Here is a 19,927-nt window from a genome sequence, read left to right as displayed (position 1 = left end):
ATCTATTCGTAAAAAAACGCTTCTTCTTTTTATGGTGTTTTTTTTTTTGTTTTGTTTTTTTTTTATTTTAGCTTGGGAGCAACAGTACAGTTCTCATGTGATGAAGATTATGTGCTACAAGGTTCAAAAAGTATCACCTGTCAGAGGATAGCTGAAGTTTTTGCTGCATGGAGTGATCATAGACCTGTGTGTAAAGGTAAAGAGGAATTATTACCCTTATAGAGATTTGTTCATTTCACATCTATCTATTGTTTGATAGCAAATCCTATTAAATTAATATTTTGTAAGTACCTGAGATTTTAATCCTAGTGTCCCCACTTTCTTGGTGAAAAAGGTACCACTTATACCGTTTTGTTTAATGTGAAATTCGTCTGTATTTAAGTATGCTATAGTTTACTTGGCACCTTACATTATAAAGTTCGCTTTTTGATGAGCGGATGAAAATCTATCACATGCTAAATATTAAGACTCACCAAGATGGATTTCAAAATTGCAGTGATTCAATATACAATCAGTAGTTCATGAAGCATCTTCATTACATATTTGCTAAGCCGGAGAGAAACACTTGAATTTAGGATTGATAAGGACTGGAGAAGTAAGTCTATACCTGGTTTTGACCCTGACCAAATGGGTAAAGAAATGCAGAAAAATTTAAAAGCAGCACAAAGTCATTCTGCTGAATACATTTGATGTCTAAATACTATGGAAAGAAGTATGATGAATCCCTGAATCCAGGAGCAAAGGTATTAGTGTATATATATGTAATATATATATCAGTATATATAATGAAAACATTAGTGTGTACATACACATATAAATTGGCATAGCAGCAAAGCCTAGTATTGAAGAGTACAGTTTGTTCACAAAGAACACTTGGGTATGGGACACAGAAGGGACATTTATCTTGCAATTCAAGGCTATGGATACTTACCCTGATGTCCAGAGAGAACTGTGAGATGTTTCTGAACAGTGAAAGAGGGCAAAAAAATCTGAGGGTGGTATCCAGATCATGTATAGTACAAATCTGTAAAAGCTGGAAAATTACATGTGTGATTTGTTTTTTTTTTTTTTGCTAATAAAATACCAGGGCATTCTAAATGGAACTTGCTATGGGTAAGAATGATGGGGGTTGGAATAATCAGCTACCCAAATGTGAGGTGAAGAAAAACATAATAGGTGTTAAGAGCTGCAGAAATAGGTTTAAAATGGATCACAGCAGTGTATGCTTCAATAATAGCATATCAAATAAACAGTTTAGTTGTATACCTATAAATATACAATAATACTAACATTTAATATCGAACTACTGTGTACTATATTTATGTATAATTACTAGAAATTGCTAAAGAGAATTTTCTGTGTTTTCTAAATGAAAGAATACCCAGATTTCAAACCTAATTCATGAAAAAAAAATATCATCATTAAGATCTCATATTAGTGTGGCTGCATGACAGGATTTATATATGGTATGATAATCATGATAAAATGACATTCTAAAGATTCTTGGCTTTCATATTCCACATAAATGGTAACTGTACCTCAAACTTTTCTATCCTCTGTGTATTATGTATTTGATAATACAGTTTAGTAATCTGTCATTGAAAAGTCACTTTAAAGAGAAAGCATACTGCAATTAACATACCAAAATACAGTTGCACACTGCACACTGTCAGCTTTTTTTTAAAAAGTATCTCTCCTAACAGAGAATGAAGTGTTATCAGCCATACTGTGATAGGACTGAGATGTGTGCATAACTAACTGTAAGTTTATAAAGGCAGCTCAGTAGCTTTTGGGGACTATGTCCTTCGAGCATAAATGGTTTTTGAAGATACTGCTTTTCACTTTTGTGTAAGTTTTGAATTCTGAATAGCAGCAGGTATCAAACTATAAAAATGTAACCACATTCTTCAGTCTATTTTTGCTTTTTTTTTTTCTAGTATGACTGGGTTTTTCCCATATGACCATTGTATAATGATTTACAAATCATATTTGTAAACGTGTCTAAAGATAAAGTAAGGATTAATACTGAACTAGAAAGAAAAAGAAAGTAATAAATCCATTGGAAGCTAGCAGTTCTGTTAAAATTCTGTCTAAATGTGAAACTGAAGAATCGTATTAAATAAATATCCAAACACACCATTATTCATAAGTAGAACATGTAAATGACAACCAAAAGGACAGTGTTTCATTTCTTTACACTCATCAACTTCATTGAACTAGCTAATTCCACATTAAAAAGCAGAAGACAAATATTAAGAAAGTTATTAGGAATTGATGCAATGCCATATGGTGAAAAAGCAGACAGATGGTATAGATATTATTGTTTGTCAAATGGGAAATGCTTTAGAGTGTTATTAGTTGCATTAAAATTACTGATTCAAGTACCTTTGGTGTGCTATAATTTTGGTTCTTTTGATTAACAAGATGTTTCAATTCAACTCTTAGATATACTCAAGCTGGAATATAAACATCTCTTCTAGAATAATAATCCTGTCTTCTCCAAGTTTCGTGCACGGAACATACAATAAACGTTTTGAAAGAATTTTGCATAAGTAGCATAAATATCATATAGTAGCATGAAGAAAGTATCTGCAAAAATATGTGTGCATCTCCTTGCTTAACTTCCATGTTTGTGTACAAACCATTTGGGCAAACAAATTAGGCAGTCATGCATAAATGTTATTTTATGCAAGAAATTAACATTTTCTTGTGAACTGATGTAGCTTTGCAGATAACGAGGGCACAGGTAGTATATTAGGTACTTCACCTGTTATACTTTAAAATGTCACATAAAGTGCTTCTTTTTGTCATGGAGTGCTTCCTTTTTGAACGGTACAGCTTGCAAATGTTTTCATTCACTTATATAAATTATATTTTGCACATACAAAAAAATCCCACAGTAATAATACATTTTTCAAAAAACGGCATGTGAATATCAACAAATAGTTACATTGATAGACTGCAATTGGGCAGAGTTCTGAACAGGAGCTTTCCAATTTGGTTAGATGCATTTGATTTGACATCGTAAATCCTCAGGACTAGTTCTCATAGGGCATATGAGTGGCTGAGTATAACTGCCTGCCAAAAATGAAAGATTGACTCTCTTTAGGAGTTATCATATAATACCAGCTGGAACTGGCATAAGATCATATTCATAAAAGCGAATCTGGAATAAGTCTGAAGCATTTCTACAGGAGAAATATAATAGGACTTTCAGAAGGAAAACTGATACGTCACTTCCAAAATATTGTAAGTTATCAACCTCTTTTAGACCTTCAGACTAGTTTCCAGGAAAATGCTGTTCTGGAGGTTTGGCTGATTTCTGAACCTTTTGAGTTCTAGAAGAGACTATGAGAAGATTGTAAAGTGATATTAGATATGCTGACTAGAATTAATTGCAGTTTGATTGTCTTGTAGTTCATCAACAATCATCTTTTCTTTTTCATCTTTTTTTTTTTAATTTTTTTAAGTATATTTTATAATTTATGTCTCCCATAACCCTAGCAAAATAGCAGTTGCTCAGGTTGATGGACATCATGAAGTAATATGGCAGAAAATCAGTTGCCCCATTGTGATTTATGGACCATGTATATTGAAAAGAAGTTAGAATTTGGAGCTCTTAGGAAAGTATGACTTTAATTTGAAGGCAAGCAGATAAACTAAAAAAAGCAGCCGTTGAAAATTAACTGGTCACTTTCTGCATTATATTGACATTTTAAAGTGGATTCATCCTCTCAGACAATTGGGTTTTTAGTGGGACTTCTTCAAGATCAATGCGTCATGCAAGCCTAAAATTCTGCTGGGGATTTTTAAATTTGTTCCAATTTAATGGGCCTCATACAAATCTCGTAGCACACCACTGTTACAGGACAGCAGAACAAACATCTTCCCATTCTTCTTGAGAAAGAAAAAAAAAATGTTCAAACGATGATAGGAGAATCGGGTTTTTTTGCATTTACTGCACACTGAGTTACAGTTGAAGTCTGTTATTTGAAAGATGAAAATTTCTGCAGTTGTTACTTATTTCATATCCCAAGGTATCCTTGATACATGTGACTGTAATAACATGGCTGCTTACATTGACTTTTTTGTGACTTCATTCAAGAGAGAAAGTTTAAACACTTCAGAATCGAGACCTTACTTATTTTTCTTCTGTGGGATTCAGTATTCCCCTACAGGGCAATGTCATTATTACAAAGCCAACTTGCTTAACCAGGGACAATTATCTACTTTATGAAACTATTTGCCAGTTGATAAATCTCTTCCTCTCATTTACGTTTCAGGAAACGAAACAGATAGATCTATTCATAGTTGGTCGATGAGCCTTTTTATTTTCATGCCTGCCGCTCCTGTTTTCTGCTTGCTTGTTTCTCAGACCCTGTGAAACATTTATGAATGCTGCCTTTTATAAGTCTGCTGGCAACTCAGCAACAAGTTCTGCAACAAGTACAGTATTTTGGAAAAGCTTATCTAATCTGTAGAAAAAAAAAGTGGTTTTGAAATAATTCTTTGTGTCTGAGAAAACTGAAGGAGAGACACAATTTGTGGTTTAAATCATGATCATCCAAATAATAGGCAGGCTACAAAGTAATTTGGGTTATTAGTAGAAAAAGGGAAATTATATTATGTATTTTAATTGGGTTCTGACAAATTTAGAATACATTTTTTTTGCTTCATATTGCTATTTTGTTCAGTTCATTTCACTGACTAAAGTGATTTCTAAAACAACAATGAATTCATGGACCCAGTATCTTTCATTTCATAGGTTGTAAACATTAGTTTGATTAAAATAGATATGCAAGCAGAATGTATTTTATGAATTTTAGATATTGCCTTTATAAATAACTTTACTTACCTATATTACAGTTTTAAAAAATCCACCTTCACCTCACTTCTCTCCAAAATGCAGACAAGTATCTGAACCTCTTAAATGTGATGCTGAGTAACAATATATGCAAATATGTATACACACACCCATATATACAGGTAATGTATCATAGATAAATAGGGCTGAAAGTGGTCCTAACAGGTGACCACTACTTTCGTACTCCAGCGGTATTTGTTCCCAGACGTTTGTCTAACATATTTCCAAGGAAAGTGCTCTTAGATGCTACTCAAGCACTCCTGTCCTTCATTAGCCTTGCAAGTAGAAAAATTTTTCTAATTCCAATGTAAATCCTTATTGCTGTAATTAAACAACTTATTTCAATAGGTGCTTCTATATAAAGAGCACATTATTTAATTTGTGTTTTGAATAGCTTATTGTATACTTCAAGAATACCTGCTCTTCTTTAAACGAAACAGCAGTTCAGTCGGTCCTTCCTCACTGGTCACGTTTATAGATCTCTAGCTTTTTTCATTATTTTCTCAATGGGTCCATGTCTTTCTTAAAATACCGTTCCTCAAAATGAGCTTAGTATTTTAGAAAGGGCTTTCCCAGTGCTCAGTAGAGAGGAGGAATTATTTCTCACATTTTTACACATTTTTCTACCTAAACTATATGCATATCTTCCAGTTTGGTTGTCTTTTCCTAACAGTAGGATATTTTTTACTCAGATTCTGTTTCTGAGCTACTGTAACCCCTAAAGACTTGCTGCCAAATGACTTGCTCCTTACACTGTATATGTGAATTGATTATTCTTGCTTTTGTGCTTTGTCCTATACTTATCTCTACTGAATTGCATCCTATTTTAATGTCATTTCTTCAGTTTCTCATTTTTATTTTGAATTGTGCTTGCTAATATATTCACAGTCCTTCCCAGCTCTTTGTTAAATGCAGATTTAATAAGTACGCACTTCATTCTGCTGTCCAAGGTGTTAACAAGAACACTGAATGAATCTGACCCAGGACAAACCTCTGTGAAACTCCATTCAGTTCTTTTCTTTTGACACTGAGACACAGATCATAGGATCAGAGAAGCCTAGGTTGGAAAGGACATTAGGAAATCATCTGATCTCCTGTTGCAAACAGGGTCTTAGATGACATAATCCATGGCTGTCTCAGGCCAAGTCTTCACTATTATTTCCAGTGAGGGACATTCTACCACTTCTTTCAACAACCTGTTCCAAAGTTTAATAGCTCTTACAAGGTAGAATTTTTTACTTATATCCAGATGGAATTTCCCCTCAAGAAACTTGTGCCTGTTACCTTTCATTCTGTCTCCATGCATCTCTGTGAAGAAAGTATCTCTGTGTTTTCTATAACTATTTTTTAGATACCAAAGGACTGTGATGAGATTCCTTCTTGAGGGCTCTGGTCTCTAGGTCAAACAAACCCAGTTCTTTGAATCTTTCTCTGTCTGTCAAGTTCTCCAATCTTCTTGCTGTTCTTCCACTGGACCCTTTCAAATTTCTCAATGTCTCTTTTAACCTGGAGGAACCACAAATGGACAGTATTCCATATGTGGCCTAAGAAGTACCAAGTAGGCCTGAATAAGTACACCCGTTCATCTGCTGGCTCTATTCTTACTGGTACAGCCCAGGACCATTTGTCATCCTTTCTGCCAAGGCACATTGCTGGGTTTTGTTCAGCTTCCTGTCCACCAAGGCTCCCATGTGCCTTTCAGCAGAACTGCTTGCCAAACAGTCAGCCCTCATCTGCACTGCTTCTGGGGCTTATTTTATCCCATGTGTAGGACTTTACATTTATCCTTGCTAAAACTCATGTAATTCTTGTTGGCCCAGTGTCGTGGTTTAGGCTGGATTTGTGCTCTCCCACACCTCTTGCTCCAAGGAGCCCACTGTGGTTTCGCTTTATAGTGGCTCTTTTTTCCGGTGCAACATCTCCTCCCTCTGCAAACTCGGTGAGTATGCATTCAATCCCATCATTCAAAACAGTTTTAAAGATATTGAATACTATCAGGCCCATTACTGCCCCATGAGGAACCCCATTTGTAACTGTCTGACAGTTTGACTATAAGACTTTAACTACCATCCTCTGAACTCTACAGTATAGCTACTTTTCCAAACATCTTGTGGTCTGTCTTTCCTAAATGTGCTTTATGAGTTTGTGAAGAAAGTGTTGAAGGACTCTCAAACATCTTCCTAAATTCAAGGTAAAATGTGTCTATAACTCTCCTCTCATGTTCTGAATGTGTTTTTTCATCACAGGAGGCAACCAGGTTGGTCCAGTTGCACTGGACTTCTAAACTCCAGTCTTTATTCTGCTACCTGTTTTTCTCATGCCCTTTAGGATCTTAAACTGTATGATGCTATGGTCACTGTAGCAAAGGCTAACATTGAGGGTCATGACTCCAAACAAATCTTTCTTGTTTTTGAACAGTAGCTCTAAAAAGGCAGCATTCCTGTTTGGCACATTCTGCAACTCTGTTGGGAAGTTGTCCAAAGTTCACTACAGAAATCTCATAGATTGCTTTTGCACCGCAGTGTTGCAAAGGCAGCATTAAGTACCTCAGCCTTTTCCTCATCCTTTGTCACTATGTTTCCCCCCTGCATACAATAAAGGATGGGGATTCTCCTTAATCCTCTTTTTGTTGTTAATGTATTTATAGAAACATTTTTTATTGTCTTTTATGGCAGTAGTCAGATTAAGTTCTAGTCGGGCTTCTAATTTTCTCCCTGCATAGCCTCATGAAACCTTTGTAGTCTTCCTGAATGGCCTGCCCCTTCTTCCATAGGCCATAAATTTCCTTTTCTTCCTGAGTTCCAGCCAAATCTTGCAGTTTAGCCAGGCCAGTCTTCTTCCCCGCCAGCATAAGCATTAATAAGATCCCCTCTCAGTCTTCTCTTCTCCAGGTTAAACAGCCCCAGGTGACTCAGCCTTTCCTTATAAGAGAGAAGCTCTGCTCCCCTGATCATCTTCGTAGCCCTCCATTGGACTCTCTCCAGTCCAATTCCTTGTCTTTCTTGAAATGGGGAGCCCAGAACTGGACACAGAACTCCAAATGTGGCCTCACTAGGGCAGAGTAGAGGGGGAGGATAGCCACCCTTGACTGTCCTTTATGACAAAGGCTGAAGAGAGGCTGAAAGACAACATTTTGCTGTTTGCTAAAAGGGGAAAAAAAATCCATTATGGTCCCATATATTGTTTTGATTACAGTACCGTAAAACTGGTTATCTGGCAGAAGAGTTACAAAGGAACTGATAGAATGATAGATACTCTGATATTATCTGATCCTCTTACCATTCCCAGAAGGTGGTTAACATAGGGCAAAATCTGCTATAGCATCTTCCATCCTCAGTAAAGATCTGCAGAAAAAATAAGAGAGATTATTCTTTTTTTTGCACCACACTAAGGTGTTACCATTTCCCTCCAAGCCTGACCAAGTGCCAAGACAGTATTGATTGTACTGGTTATTTTCTGTCTGTTGTCAATGGCTACAAATAAAATAATTCTATACTAAGTTTTCAACACAATTGATTTTCATATTATTGTCCATGACAAGTTGCTTAGACAATTTTGGCCTCTTCACAACTAAAATGTTTTCCTCCTTTAAGTATTTTTTCTTTTATTTTTTCTTTACTATTTCTTCTACTTGCACATTAAAGTCATAGGTATAGCTCACATGAAATAAAATTAGGATGTGCAATCTTACATTCTCCTTTAGAAAGAAAAACAAAATTAAATAAGCTGTAAAGCAATACAAAAGTTCAGAAGAATTGTAGTTTTCCTAAACAATGAAAGAAGAATAAATTGTATGCTCAAATCTTAAATGACAAAAGCCTTTACTTCCTGACAATTTATGAATTTAAGTTTGTTTAGAGTTGTCGATAATTGAAACTGCAGTGTATACTCCGTGGTAAAAGTCTTATTAATGCAGAACTAACATGACTGAAACACCATTAGCAATTAAACATACTACTGTTTCTATTGGCAGAGAAATTAAACTCTTCAAGCAAAAGAAGGTAGTTTTATTTAAAATTAACTTATCGGAAATTGCTATCTTCAGGCTTTTAAACATGGATGTGACTATTGTCCTTGAATATTCCTTACATTATGCATTGCAGATTTCTGTTAAGTTAAACTACTACGTTATACTGCAAAAGAACTTTAAAGAAAGGATTACATTCAAGTAACTTAAATATAATCCAGTGTCTTAACTAATGGGGTGCAACATGAAAAATATTCCCTTTTTCAATTGGAATAAGTAATTGTGAATAGATGTAATGCTACTAATAGGGAAAATTTTAGAAGACTCCTCAAAACCTTGGTATTTTGAATTTACTTTAAAGCAATGGTCACCAAAACTCATTACTGTTAGTTTATGGTTTGTACATTGTCACTAACTTAAACAAGACTAGGGGAAAATGTCTGTAAAGACCTGTATCTGATGCTTCCTGCATATTGACATAAATACCATACATTTCAGTGAGATGTTAGGCAAACATAGATTCACCTCAGGCAGGTGAAATGTATAAATGATGTCCTGAATGCAAAGATTGAATCATTCTGGTATTGGACTTGAAGAATGGGTTTTAAATGGCACTTGAAGAATATATTTTAAATGGGAATGTATAAAATATAATTTAAACAGTTTTGTAATACTCCTGTAAAGACTTAAGCATCAAAATAAAACGTCAAGAATCAGTGAGAATATCTTGTATACAGATGTGGTTGTAAAACTTTAAAAATATGTCCAATTAAGTTTAATGACTTCTGCAGCCAGACTGGAACAAGGTTTTTACTAAACAATATGGGCTGTTACAGTACTTATTATCTAGGAGGCCTGGTTTATATGCCCAGCTCCCCTTTGTATAGCTAAGCAATGAGAATTGAGTTGTTAAAATCTTTTACAAATGCCTATAGGATCTGGAAAGTGCCATATAAGAACTAGGTCTTAACACAGAGCTAGATAGTTAATGTTATCACATTACAGGAAACCTCAAAATATCATTATGGATCAGAGGCCATGGCTGTATATTATATATTATGTGATATCCACATAATTCTTTTATTGTTCAATAGTTAATACTGAATGGAAAAATTAAAATAGTTTTAATGAAATATAATCTTTTATTTAAATTACTGGAGGGTTTTTGTTTGTTTGCTTTTTTGTGTTTGTTTTTTTAATTATTTTTAATTTGGAGAGGGGGTTTTAGTGCTTCTTAGAACTCAAGTATGGCTAACCAAGTAAAAAAAAATATATATATTCTTATAAAGAAACAAGAAACTATTATCATCACCATTTAAAGTACAAGCAACTGTGGCAGAGAGAGAATAAATGGAGATACAGGAAAGAAAGTGCAATTTCCAAATTCTAAAAACAGTTTTGATATGAGATTTCTACAAAGATATTCATCTCAGTCATGATAGCATTGGAAAATATAGAGAAAAAAAAAATTTCAGTGTTTCTGGGAAATATATGGCTACCAGTGAACTCACAGGCATCTTAGCAGTGAATTTCTCTCTAAACTTGCACTTTTGGTATCTGACAACTTTATTGGTCTGATTGTAAGTTGCCATCTTCTTTATGGTGATTAGTCAGACAGTGAACCAAGTTTATAGGAGCTTTGACTAATTGTATAGTAATCACAGGAAGTGCTGTTAGCTCTGCTTCTTGCATGAAGTCTTGCTAATAAAGAATTGCTAGTAAAATATTTAACAATATTTTTAAATTTCTACAATTAGACTTCAGGTGTAATGTTTTATTAAAAATTTCATTGCCTTTTTAAATACTACATTAAAAGTGCCTACGTTCATGACATCTTCTTTATACATTCTTTAGAATGGGACAGAACTTCATTGTCATATATTTAGTTCAGTGATCTCTAAAGTTTTTTGATCGAGCACCCGTATCAGTAAAAAATTATGAGCACACCTCCTCAGTAAATGTTTATTTATTTATACATTATATACGTGTACTGTGGAAGCTCTAGTATTTTCTTCCTGCACCACTGTAGGTTATCTTTCTCAGTCCCTGGTGTGCACGCACCCCACTTTGGAGACCACTGGTTTAGTTCACTTTGAAACATTGCTTCAGAGCCACTAAAATCTCTAAGAAAACTGTGTCTATCTTGAAATGCATGTTCTGAGTCTCTAGAAAGTGTCCATCAAATGTGATGCTATTCTGAGCCACATCTGCAGCCGTGTTTAGCTTCAGATTCTTGTATGCTTGAGAATAGTGCGGAAAAAAGGAAAAAAAGACAAATAGCTTTGTTCATTATCCTGAACTGGATCGTTAAAAGAAATCCTTTCCTCTTCAATTATCACTTCAAAAGGTGTTCTGGGCAGGCAGTGACACAGAGATGACTTTTGCTGAAACCTGGTGTGATACAACTGTTAGCTAAGAGATTTTCTCAGTGCTGACAGCCCTTCCTGGTGCTGCCAACTCCACCTAAGCAAATGCAAAAATGAAAGACCTTCTTAATCTGGAAAACATCAGTGAGACCTTTTTGGCAATACTGGGATGTGTTTACTGTTCCATATACTCTTAGTACACTACTTAGATCTAATGATTTTAATTCTATTCTGTATTCTTTGTATTATCTGAAATGTCTCATTGCTATACAGTGTGAGCAACAGCAATGATAAAATTTACTGAGAAATGCTGTCTGAATAGACTCATGTAGTATCCAGAAATCATTTCTGAATAGCAGCAACTGTCAGATGTAAACAGATTTTTTTTCCTTTTTCTTTGCAACGCAAAATAGGTAAGACTAAACTTCTAAAATACCTTCTGTTACTCTGTTGAAGTAAGGTATAGCAACATACTCACTTTTGCTAATAGTGAGCTTCTAGTTTTCACAACCTAGTTAAACCTGCATAAAGGGAAACTTTATTTAAAATTTTGCTATTATATGCTAATTATTTTCATGATGAAAATGTGTTTACAGGTAGGAGTTACCAGCCTTTTTTGGAAAATTTTAAAGGCTAAATTTTGCAAACGTTAGTGACCAGAAAAGTTCAGTAAACCAAGTGACTCACTAAAATAAAACAAAAAAACCCCCAACAAAACCAAAAGCTTTAAGATAAATTTTCTTTATTTATTTGAATCTTTACGGAAAAATGGGAAAAATTTTGACTAATTGCTAGATGGTAAAACTTTAGTGTATTATGTGCTATGCTAAATTTGCACTTTTCTGGAATTTATATACAAATTCATTCTCTACATCTGTGCATATATATACACACATATATCTATGGGGTTTTTTATATTCTGTATATAAGAACTGTGATGAAAATGCCTTTATATCAATTCAGTGAAAAATATTCTGTTACTAGGTAAATTCATTATTTTATCTTTTTCCAATTCTTAACTGGTTTTCACTTTTTCCTATTTAGACTCTTCTGAGTGAGTGGCCTTGCTAATAGCTTTCTGAAAATCCAATTAAATTCTTACTATCTCATTGGCTTTATCTTTTAATTTAGGAATTTTTCCATGGAACTCTAAGAAGCTCAACTTCCTTATTTTACACATAGAGCTGAGCATTTTGCACACACTCAGATGGTGATTGTATTTTTAATAGACTTCATATCTTTAATCAGCTTCCTCATATTGAAGGTATCCCTTGTTTATCTTTGTTCTCAGTATAATGCATTGCTTCTTATGCTTTCACATTTTTTTTGGTGATATGGTAGATTTTTTGATGGAGGTTTCAGACATGTTTATACAACAAACTGTTTGTTAGAGTGTTAGTTGTACTCCCTTCAGTATTAAGAACTGCAAAAAAAAAAATTCTTTAATATTTTTTCTCTAATAACTTTTAAATGTGATCATAGTTAATTGTTTTTGCTAAATTTCCTTCTCCTTTAGAGTTTATATGACATATTTCCATGTGCATAATTGTCGTTCAGGATTTCCCAGTGTAGGCTTGCATTAACATTGTGGTTTTCATATTTTCTCAAAAGTTAGGAAGCACACGTATGCATTGATAGAAAAAGTTTCTACCTTTCATAAAATCAGGGAAATAGAGAAGTAGACACCTCAGGAACTTAGACACCAGTGGTGTCCCCCAGGGGTCAACACTCGGTCCAATTTTGTTCAGTATATTCAGTAATGACCTGGATGATGGGACAGAGTGTATCCTCAGCAAGTTCACTGATGATACCAAACTGGGGGGGGTGGCTGACACTCCGGAGGGCCGTGCTGCCATCCAGCGTGACCTGGACAGGCTGGAGAGCTGGGCAGAGAAGAACCTAATGAGGTTCAACAAAAGCAAGTGCAAGGTCCTGCAGCTGGGGAGGAAGAATGCTAAGCACCAGTATAGGTTAGGGGTGGACCTGCTGGGAAGTAGTTCTGAGGAGAAGGATCTGGGGGTCCTGGTAGGCAGTAAATTATCCATGAGCCAGCAATGTGCCCTTGTTGCCAAAAAGGCCAATGGAATTCTGGGCTGCATAGGGAAGAGTGTGGCCAGTAGGTCAAGGGAGGTCATTCTCCCCCTCTACTCTGCACTGGTGAGGCCACAACTGGAACACTGCGTCCAGTTTTGGGCTCCCCAGTTCAAGAGGGACAGGGCACTGCTGGAGCGAGTCCAGCGAAGGGCAACTAAGATGAGTGAGGGATTGGAGCATCTCCCTTATGAGGAAAGGCTGAGAGAGCTGGGACTCTTTAGCCTGGAGAAGAGAAGGCTGAGGGGAGACCTTATTATGGCATACAAGTATCTAAAGGGTGGGTTGAAGGAGGATGGTGCCAGACTCTTTTCATTGGTTCCCAGTGACAGGACGAGGGGCAATGGGCACAAGTTAGAACATAGGAAGTTCCATTCAAATACAGGGAAAAACTTCTTTACAGTGAGGGTGACAGAGCACTGGAACAGGCTGCCCAGGGAGTTTGTGAGTGATGTGCTCTAGGCAATCCTGCTTTAGCAGGGGAGTTGGACTAGATGATCTCTAGAGGTCCCTTCCAACTCTGAAGTTTCTGTGATTCTGTGATTCTGTGATTTTAAGTGTGCAAGGCCAGGATATATATTTTACAAAGGAAAAAATCTTTACTGACACCAGAGACTTTTGAATTTAAAAACATTATACTTGTTTTTAAACTGATACATCAGATTTTTGTCTCCTATGGGTATGTAAAGCTCCATTGACTACCACGGTTCTCTATTTGTTTTAAATAAATTAAATATATATAGAGAGGTTAAATTTCATCTATTCAAATCATAACACTATATAGGTCAGAAAAGGAATCATACTCTACAAAGAATATTTCTCACATTTGATTATAATAGTTTTCAGATACAACTAGAGAGTTGCTGTCGTACACATTTTTGTGCAAGCTTCATAATTGCATCTCTGTATGTATCATCTTTGCCTAGCTAAATTATTTGCCACACGGATCATGTTTTTTTCTTTCTTCATGATAATCTCAAATATAAAATTCAAGTGAATCTCTGAAGTTAATAGCAAAACTCATAAGAATTTTTTGAGAGCAGAATTTAGTATTGGAATGGCAAAAGCATTCCAGCAATTTACTGATTTCTGTCTCCCACAAAGAGCTGATTCCATGCTTAAAGAACAGTGATGTCTTATGAGGTTTTTTTGTCTTTTACATGTAAACTGAATTGATGATTTGTTTCTGTGTTTACAATGTGTCTGAAATCAGATCTGGTACTGTAAGCAAATTTAAATTTTCTCTTCAAATAAAGGTCGTGAATTAGAAATATAAAAACCTTAGCTCTAAATGGTAGATCATACATATCAGTGTGCTGTAATTTGCTTCTAGAGGGGTGTAGTAAAATCCCTATTTTATTAAAAATGTTAAGGGTTAAATTTTATCCATCCTGTGTTTGCATTTTACTGAAAAGTTACTATGTCATTGAGTAAGTAAAGCAATTGAGTGGATTCAATATGCATCTGTGACCATACGTTATTAGTATAACTTTAATGTTTGTTTCTGGAGATGATAGATGCCTGTGGCTCTATGCTTACATATTTCCAAATACCATATAAAATTTTCAGAAGCACAATCAGAACTAATCTGTAAACACAGGAATTATCTGTTTAGGAACAGTAATCTAATCCATGCCTTTAGATCAGTTCAAAAAAAATAAAGTAAATTCTTGCTGAATAATAATGAAACAAAGCCAGGACAGAAGCTTCCAAAGACACAAGAGTAAGCTGGGAAGGAACTAATTGTTTTTTTAATGATAATAATGATTCCTTTCCTGGTATACACACTTTTAATATTTCAATTTCTTCAAAACACAGCAGGTCAGATTTCAGCTAATGGTATGAGATTAGTTTGTATGGCTACAATTTTTACTTTAAGTAGTAACCAATGAATTTTTACAGATTTAGGCATCAAATATGTCTATATTCAGAAAGGCTTCTTATGTCTGAATGATCTATTCATAGTGAATGAATCTGAATGATCTGAATGCCTGTGAAACTTCTGCTCTTCGTTGTATTTTGGAACCAGGTAGCCATTCACCCATGCAGGTGACAACTAACCATCATCAAGATTATACATCAGGGTTCTCAAATCCTTAAAATAAGTAGGGACAGATTCAAGAAGTCCAGGAAAAGGTTTTATGTGATGTTAACTTACGATTATATTTTTTTATATAATTTTGCCAATGTCATCTTCTCATATTAAGTAGACTTACTCATGTGAAGAGCTGCGTAAATCAATTGTCTGAGTCAGTGTTTCCAAAATTCAGTAGAAGCAGTCTGGTTTTTTCATCTACTTTACTTTTTGCAGTGTTGTAAGAATTGGCACAGAGCCATGAGAGGCAGTGCACAATTAGCTGAACTGTCTTGTGAGCAACTACTTGAATTCAGAAGGGTTATCAAAGAATGTCTTAAAACAAAAGATGTAGGAAATATTTATAATTTTCGATCAATAAAGCAAAAAGGTTTTGTCAACTACTAGCTATGTCTCTGAGAGATTTTTCTAATAATCAATAAAAACTAAACAAAAAGTCATCTTAGGTTTACAAGTATATACCACACTTCCTGTACCCTGCAGCACTTTAAAGGTTGCAGCGAGTGAGAACAAATCTTCATATGATTCACACAAAATCAGAGGTAGAGGCAGGAAGCCTTTGATACTTATTGAGATAAAGACAACAGGTAACGGGATAAAAGCAAAAATGGGGATATTGAAGGAGAAAATACAGTACTGAGGTTCAGAGGCAGATAAATTACTGGGTAAAGAAATTATATAAGAATTTTTTTGATAGTTTTTTATTGGCAGACTGTGGATTATGGACTTGAACATAAAATATTAGCATATTAGAATATTACATTGTTATATTGTAGTAGAACATTGCTTTTGCTACAGTTGTTGCTGAACAGAAAGTACTCCGATATTCACCAAAAATGACAGATGTGTTTTGTTCATCAGTCACTTGACAAATGCAGTGAGATCAATCATATATAGCCATTAAACCCTAAAGGTGTAGATTTTTCTCCATTTAACTCCAAAGAAATTCATAACGTTTCAGTATTTTGTGTTGCTGAATCAGAAGCCTTCCTAAACTGGAAATAAGGATAGCTAATAGCTCATCTCTATAGCTTCTTATATTTGTATTTTTAAAAGAAAGAAGATTCATATTTTAAACACACTTTTTTTTCTTCTTAACCAGCCTTTACAAACCAAGTGATCGGTTTAATTTGCATAATTTTTTTTTTCTTCTGGATTTCAGACTATGGTACCGAAAGTAAATGTCTGTTAGGACATTCATCGGGACCATTCCGCTACAGAACGACATGGCTTTCATTTGAGACTTCCGCTAGGCGGCTACCCAGTGAAAAGGAAGCAAATACAATTCATAACTCCACCACAGCATACACTCAAAGAAGATAGGCTTTACGTCCCAACTGTGCCTCAAAGGATGCACTCACATGTTCATATGGAGCAGCAGATTGTGTCTAGAACACTCACTGGTTTCCCCTTCCTGACTTTGCTCCCACACACAGATATGAGCTGCAAGAGTCATACAGTTTCTTATTAAAAACACAGATGAAAAGCCATGTTGAGAATGTCTCATTCCTGACCTCAATGGCTTCAGCTACTGATAATAAAGGAGGAGTCTTTCTGTTATCTCAATCCTCTGTCCTTGTTTCAGGCTTCTGGTGTGGCTCTGAACAGACTCCTCACCAGCGTATTGCTTCTCTGAGGGGTAAAAGTGGTGCAGGCTGGGTGGAAATAATGACATTCTTTCTAGAGGCTAATGGGGAGGAAGGAATGAATTTTCATCCAGCAGCAGCTGAATCTGCCTGTGTTCGGTAGTGATCAAATAGACAACGCTTTGTGAAAGTGCAATACAACTGGATGGCAATTTCATGTATCTTAGTGTGAATTTTTTTATTCAGTTAAGCAAGATGATCTGTCAGAATATGGAGAAAGCAATAATTCTTTAGCTTCTGTGGTTTATTTATGGTGTCATAATAATCAGTGGAGAAATAGGATAAGGTCATGTTTAGCTGAAGTTCCCTGTCAGTTCTACAGCTTCATACGGGAGAAGTTAACCAATAGTGCATTCAGCAAAGATCTGAATATCAAGGAACGAACAAAAAAACTTTTACTGACTTCAGCAGACTATGAATTTAGTGCCTTAAACCTTTAATTCTCAAGCAGAAAGGACACAGTTTATGTCCTTTGTGTTATTTGTGATGTGAGAGGCAACCTACAGTAAATAAGGATATCAGTTTGTTTCTATTTAAGATATGCTACTGTAAATGTCCATGTGGACTTTGATTTGTAAATAAATGCCCTTGTGTTTAAAAATAGATAACACTGTTTTGTATAATTCTAACTTTTGCAAGTTGCCTTTAAAGTTTACAGTGCTTCAGCCATTGATTCAATGGGTTGGACAGGGGTTACAGCTGAAAAAATGCTGACATGCCATACACCAATACATATGCACAAAACAAATGCACAGTGTGTTCTACTATATAAACTCTTGTCTTTCAAGACATTAGTGAAGTTAATGACAAGTTACTTGTTGAAGTATTCTATTAAAAATAAATAGAGTGGTTTCTCCTACTGTTGTTATTCTTTTTACTCCAAATAAATTTCTTTTTTTTTTTAAAGATTATAAGCTTTTACACAAGAGAAAGTTTATTTTACTTCGTCAAAATAACTAAACATGAATATTCTATTATCTTGTATGAGGTAGTTCTATTTTTGGTCAGTGTCATTTTAATCCTTCACATCTTGATTACTATAAGTTAGAGCTTCACTTATGAATCTGTTACATGTATTTTATATGTGAATTAAAAAGCGAACTTTCTTTTTGCAGTCAAGACTTGTGGATCTAATCTTCAGGGACCTGGTGGCACTTTCACATCACCCAATTTTCCGTTCCAGTATGACAGCAATGCTCAATGTGTGTGGGTCATCACAGCTATCAATACTAATAAGGTAAGTTTAAAATTTGGGCTTTGCTTTTTATTTTTTAAACAAAACAGAATAAAACGCAAAAATGTTTGTAGACTATGACATTTTCACCAATATGGTTTATCTCTACAGCACAGCTGCTGGACTTGGTGCATTGCAGACTTTTCTAAGCAATGGCTGATATTAGATGGGTACGGACAGATGTTAAAACCTGTTGTTTCCCCTAGGAGTTTTTTGCTTTTTGTATGCCAAGTAGATGCCATCATATTTTCATGTGATTCTCTTAATGAATTCCCAGAAACAACTACCCAACGGTATGAAGCAATGTCACGGGTCCACTAATATTATGTTATAAACATTAGAGCTGTTTTGCGTATAAAACTGTTCATATCACATTTGGCCTTGGACTGCGTGAGAAGTCACTCAAGTTCATTAATTCACTTTCACTTCATGAAGGACTGTTCTAAAGATGTGTAATTTGTTTCATTTTCTGAACCACTGTATTAAAATCCCATACACTTTGTACCCACACTTTAAACCAAAAGTACTAGGAATTCTGATAATGCCAGATGAGTCAAAGTAGAGCAATAAAGTTAACTTACGACATCAGTTGTCTTTAAATTCAAGAGCTAGGCACCTGCCAGCAATGGCTATATTCTATTTCCAGGTGTATCGTTTTATCTGAAATGAGTGTAATGGACTTGTTTAGATGTAATAAAACAAAAATTAGCTGTACAGCTCAGGAGTGTTTTATAAAAGACTATCAACATCTGTGTTTTCTGCTATAAGGGTATATTCTACCTCCTAATTTCTGTCTTATCTTGCCATCTGCATCACACTCCAGTAATGGATTAGAGAGGCCTAGAAGGCCTCTTTACACCTTTTATGCCTTTACACCTTTACACCTGAGTTTATTAACCAGGAAGCCAGAGGACTGAGTGAAAACTTGATTATATTTCGGAAACCGTTTAGCTACATTTCTTTCTCTAATCTTGCAACACACTGTGTGGAAGAAGGAAAAAGGATATTTAATAAAGTGATTAAAGTGATTGAGGTGCTGGAGCAGGTCCAGAGAAGGGCAACAAAGCTGGTGAGGGGTCTGGAGAATAGGTCTTATAAGGAGCAGCTGAGGGAGCTGGGGTTGTTTAGGCTGGAGAAAAGGAGGCTGAGGGGAGACCTTATTGCTCTCTACAACTACCTGAAAGGAGGTGGTAGAGAGGTGGGGATCGGTCTTTTCTCCCAAGTAACAGGGTATAGGACAAGAGCAGTTGTGCCAGGGGAGGTTTAGAATGGGTATTAGGGAAAAATTTTACACTGAAAGGGTTATCAAGCATTGGAACAGGATGCCTAGGGGAGTGGTTGAGTCACATCCCTGGAGGTATTTAAAAGATGGGTAGACATAGTGCTTAGAGATATGGTTTAGTGATGGTTTTTATCAGAGTTAGGTTGATGGTTGGACTAGATGATCTGAAACGTCCCTTCCAACCTATATGATTCTATGATTAGAATACCCGTAATGAAGACGGTAGATGCGTTTGGGAGGGTCGTTTGTTTGTTTTATCCTTGTTCCGAGGAATGCTAATCCAGTTTAGCCAATTTATAGATTAACAAAATTGAGTCAAGAATCCTTGAAAGATGATGCAGTCTCTGTCCCACAGATATTCACAAAGTTCAAAAGTAATAGT

The 19,927-nt window shown here is 35.4% G+C and overlaps 1 protein-coding gene across 4 annotated transcripts in view; it reads left to right on the top strand.

The window, feature by feature from the left end:
- CSMD3 (CUB and Sushi multiple domains 3) overlaps positions 1–19,927 on the top strand; it is a 680,626-nt gene that overhangs the window by 285,155 nt on the left and 375,544 nt on the right. For all 4 annotated transcript variants that reach the window (XM_063327428.1, XM_063327427.1, XM_063327426.1 and 1 more), the window contains 2 exons: positions 72–196; positions 18,145–18,266. In XM_063327428.1, coding sequence (XP_063183498.1) covers positions 72–196; positions 18,145–18,266 — 247 coding nt within the window. The remainder of the gene's footprint in view (positions 1–71; positions 197–18,144; positions 18,267–19,927) is intronic.

Source organism: Chroicocephalus ridibundus, chromosome 2 (assembly GCF_963924245.1).
Source record: "Chroicocephalus ridibundus chromosome 2, bChrRid1.1, whole genome shotgun sequence".
Lineage (NCBI taxonomy): Eukaryota > Metazoa > Chordata > Aves > Charadriiformes > Laridae > Chroicocephalus > Chroicocephalus ridibundus.
The sequence above is the reverse complement of the archived record's forward strand: the minus strand, read 5'-3'. Positions and strand labels throughout refer to the sequence as shown.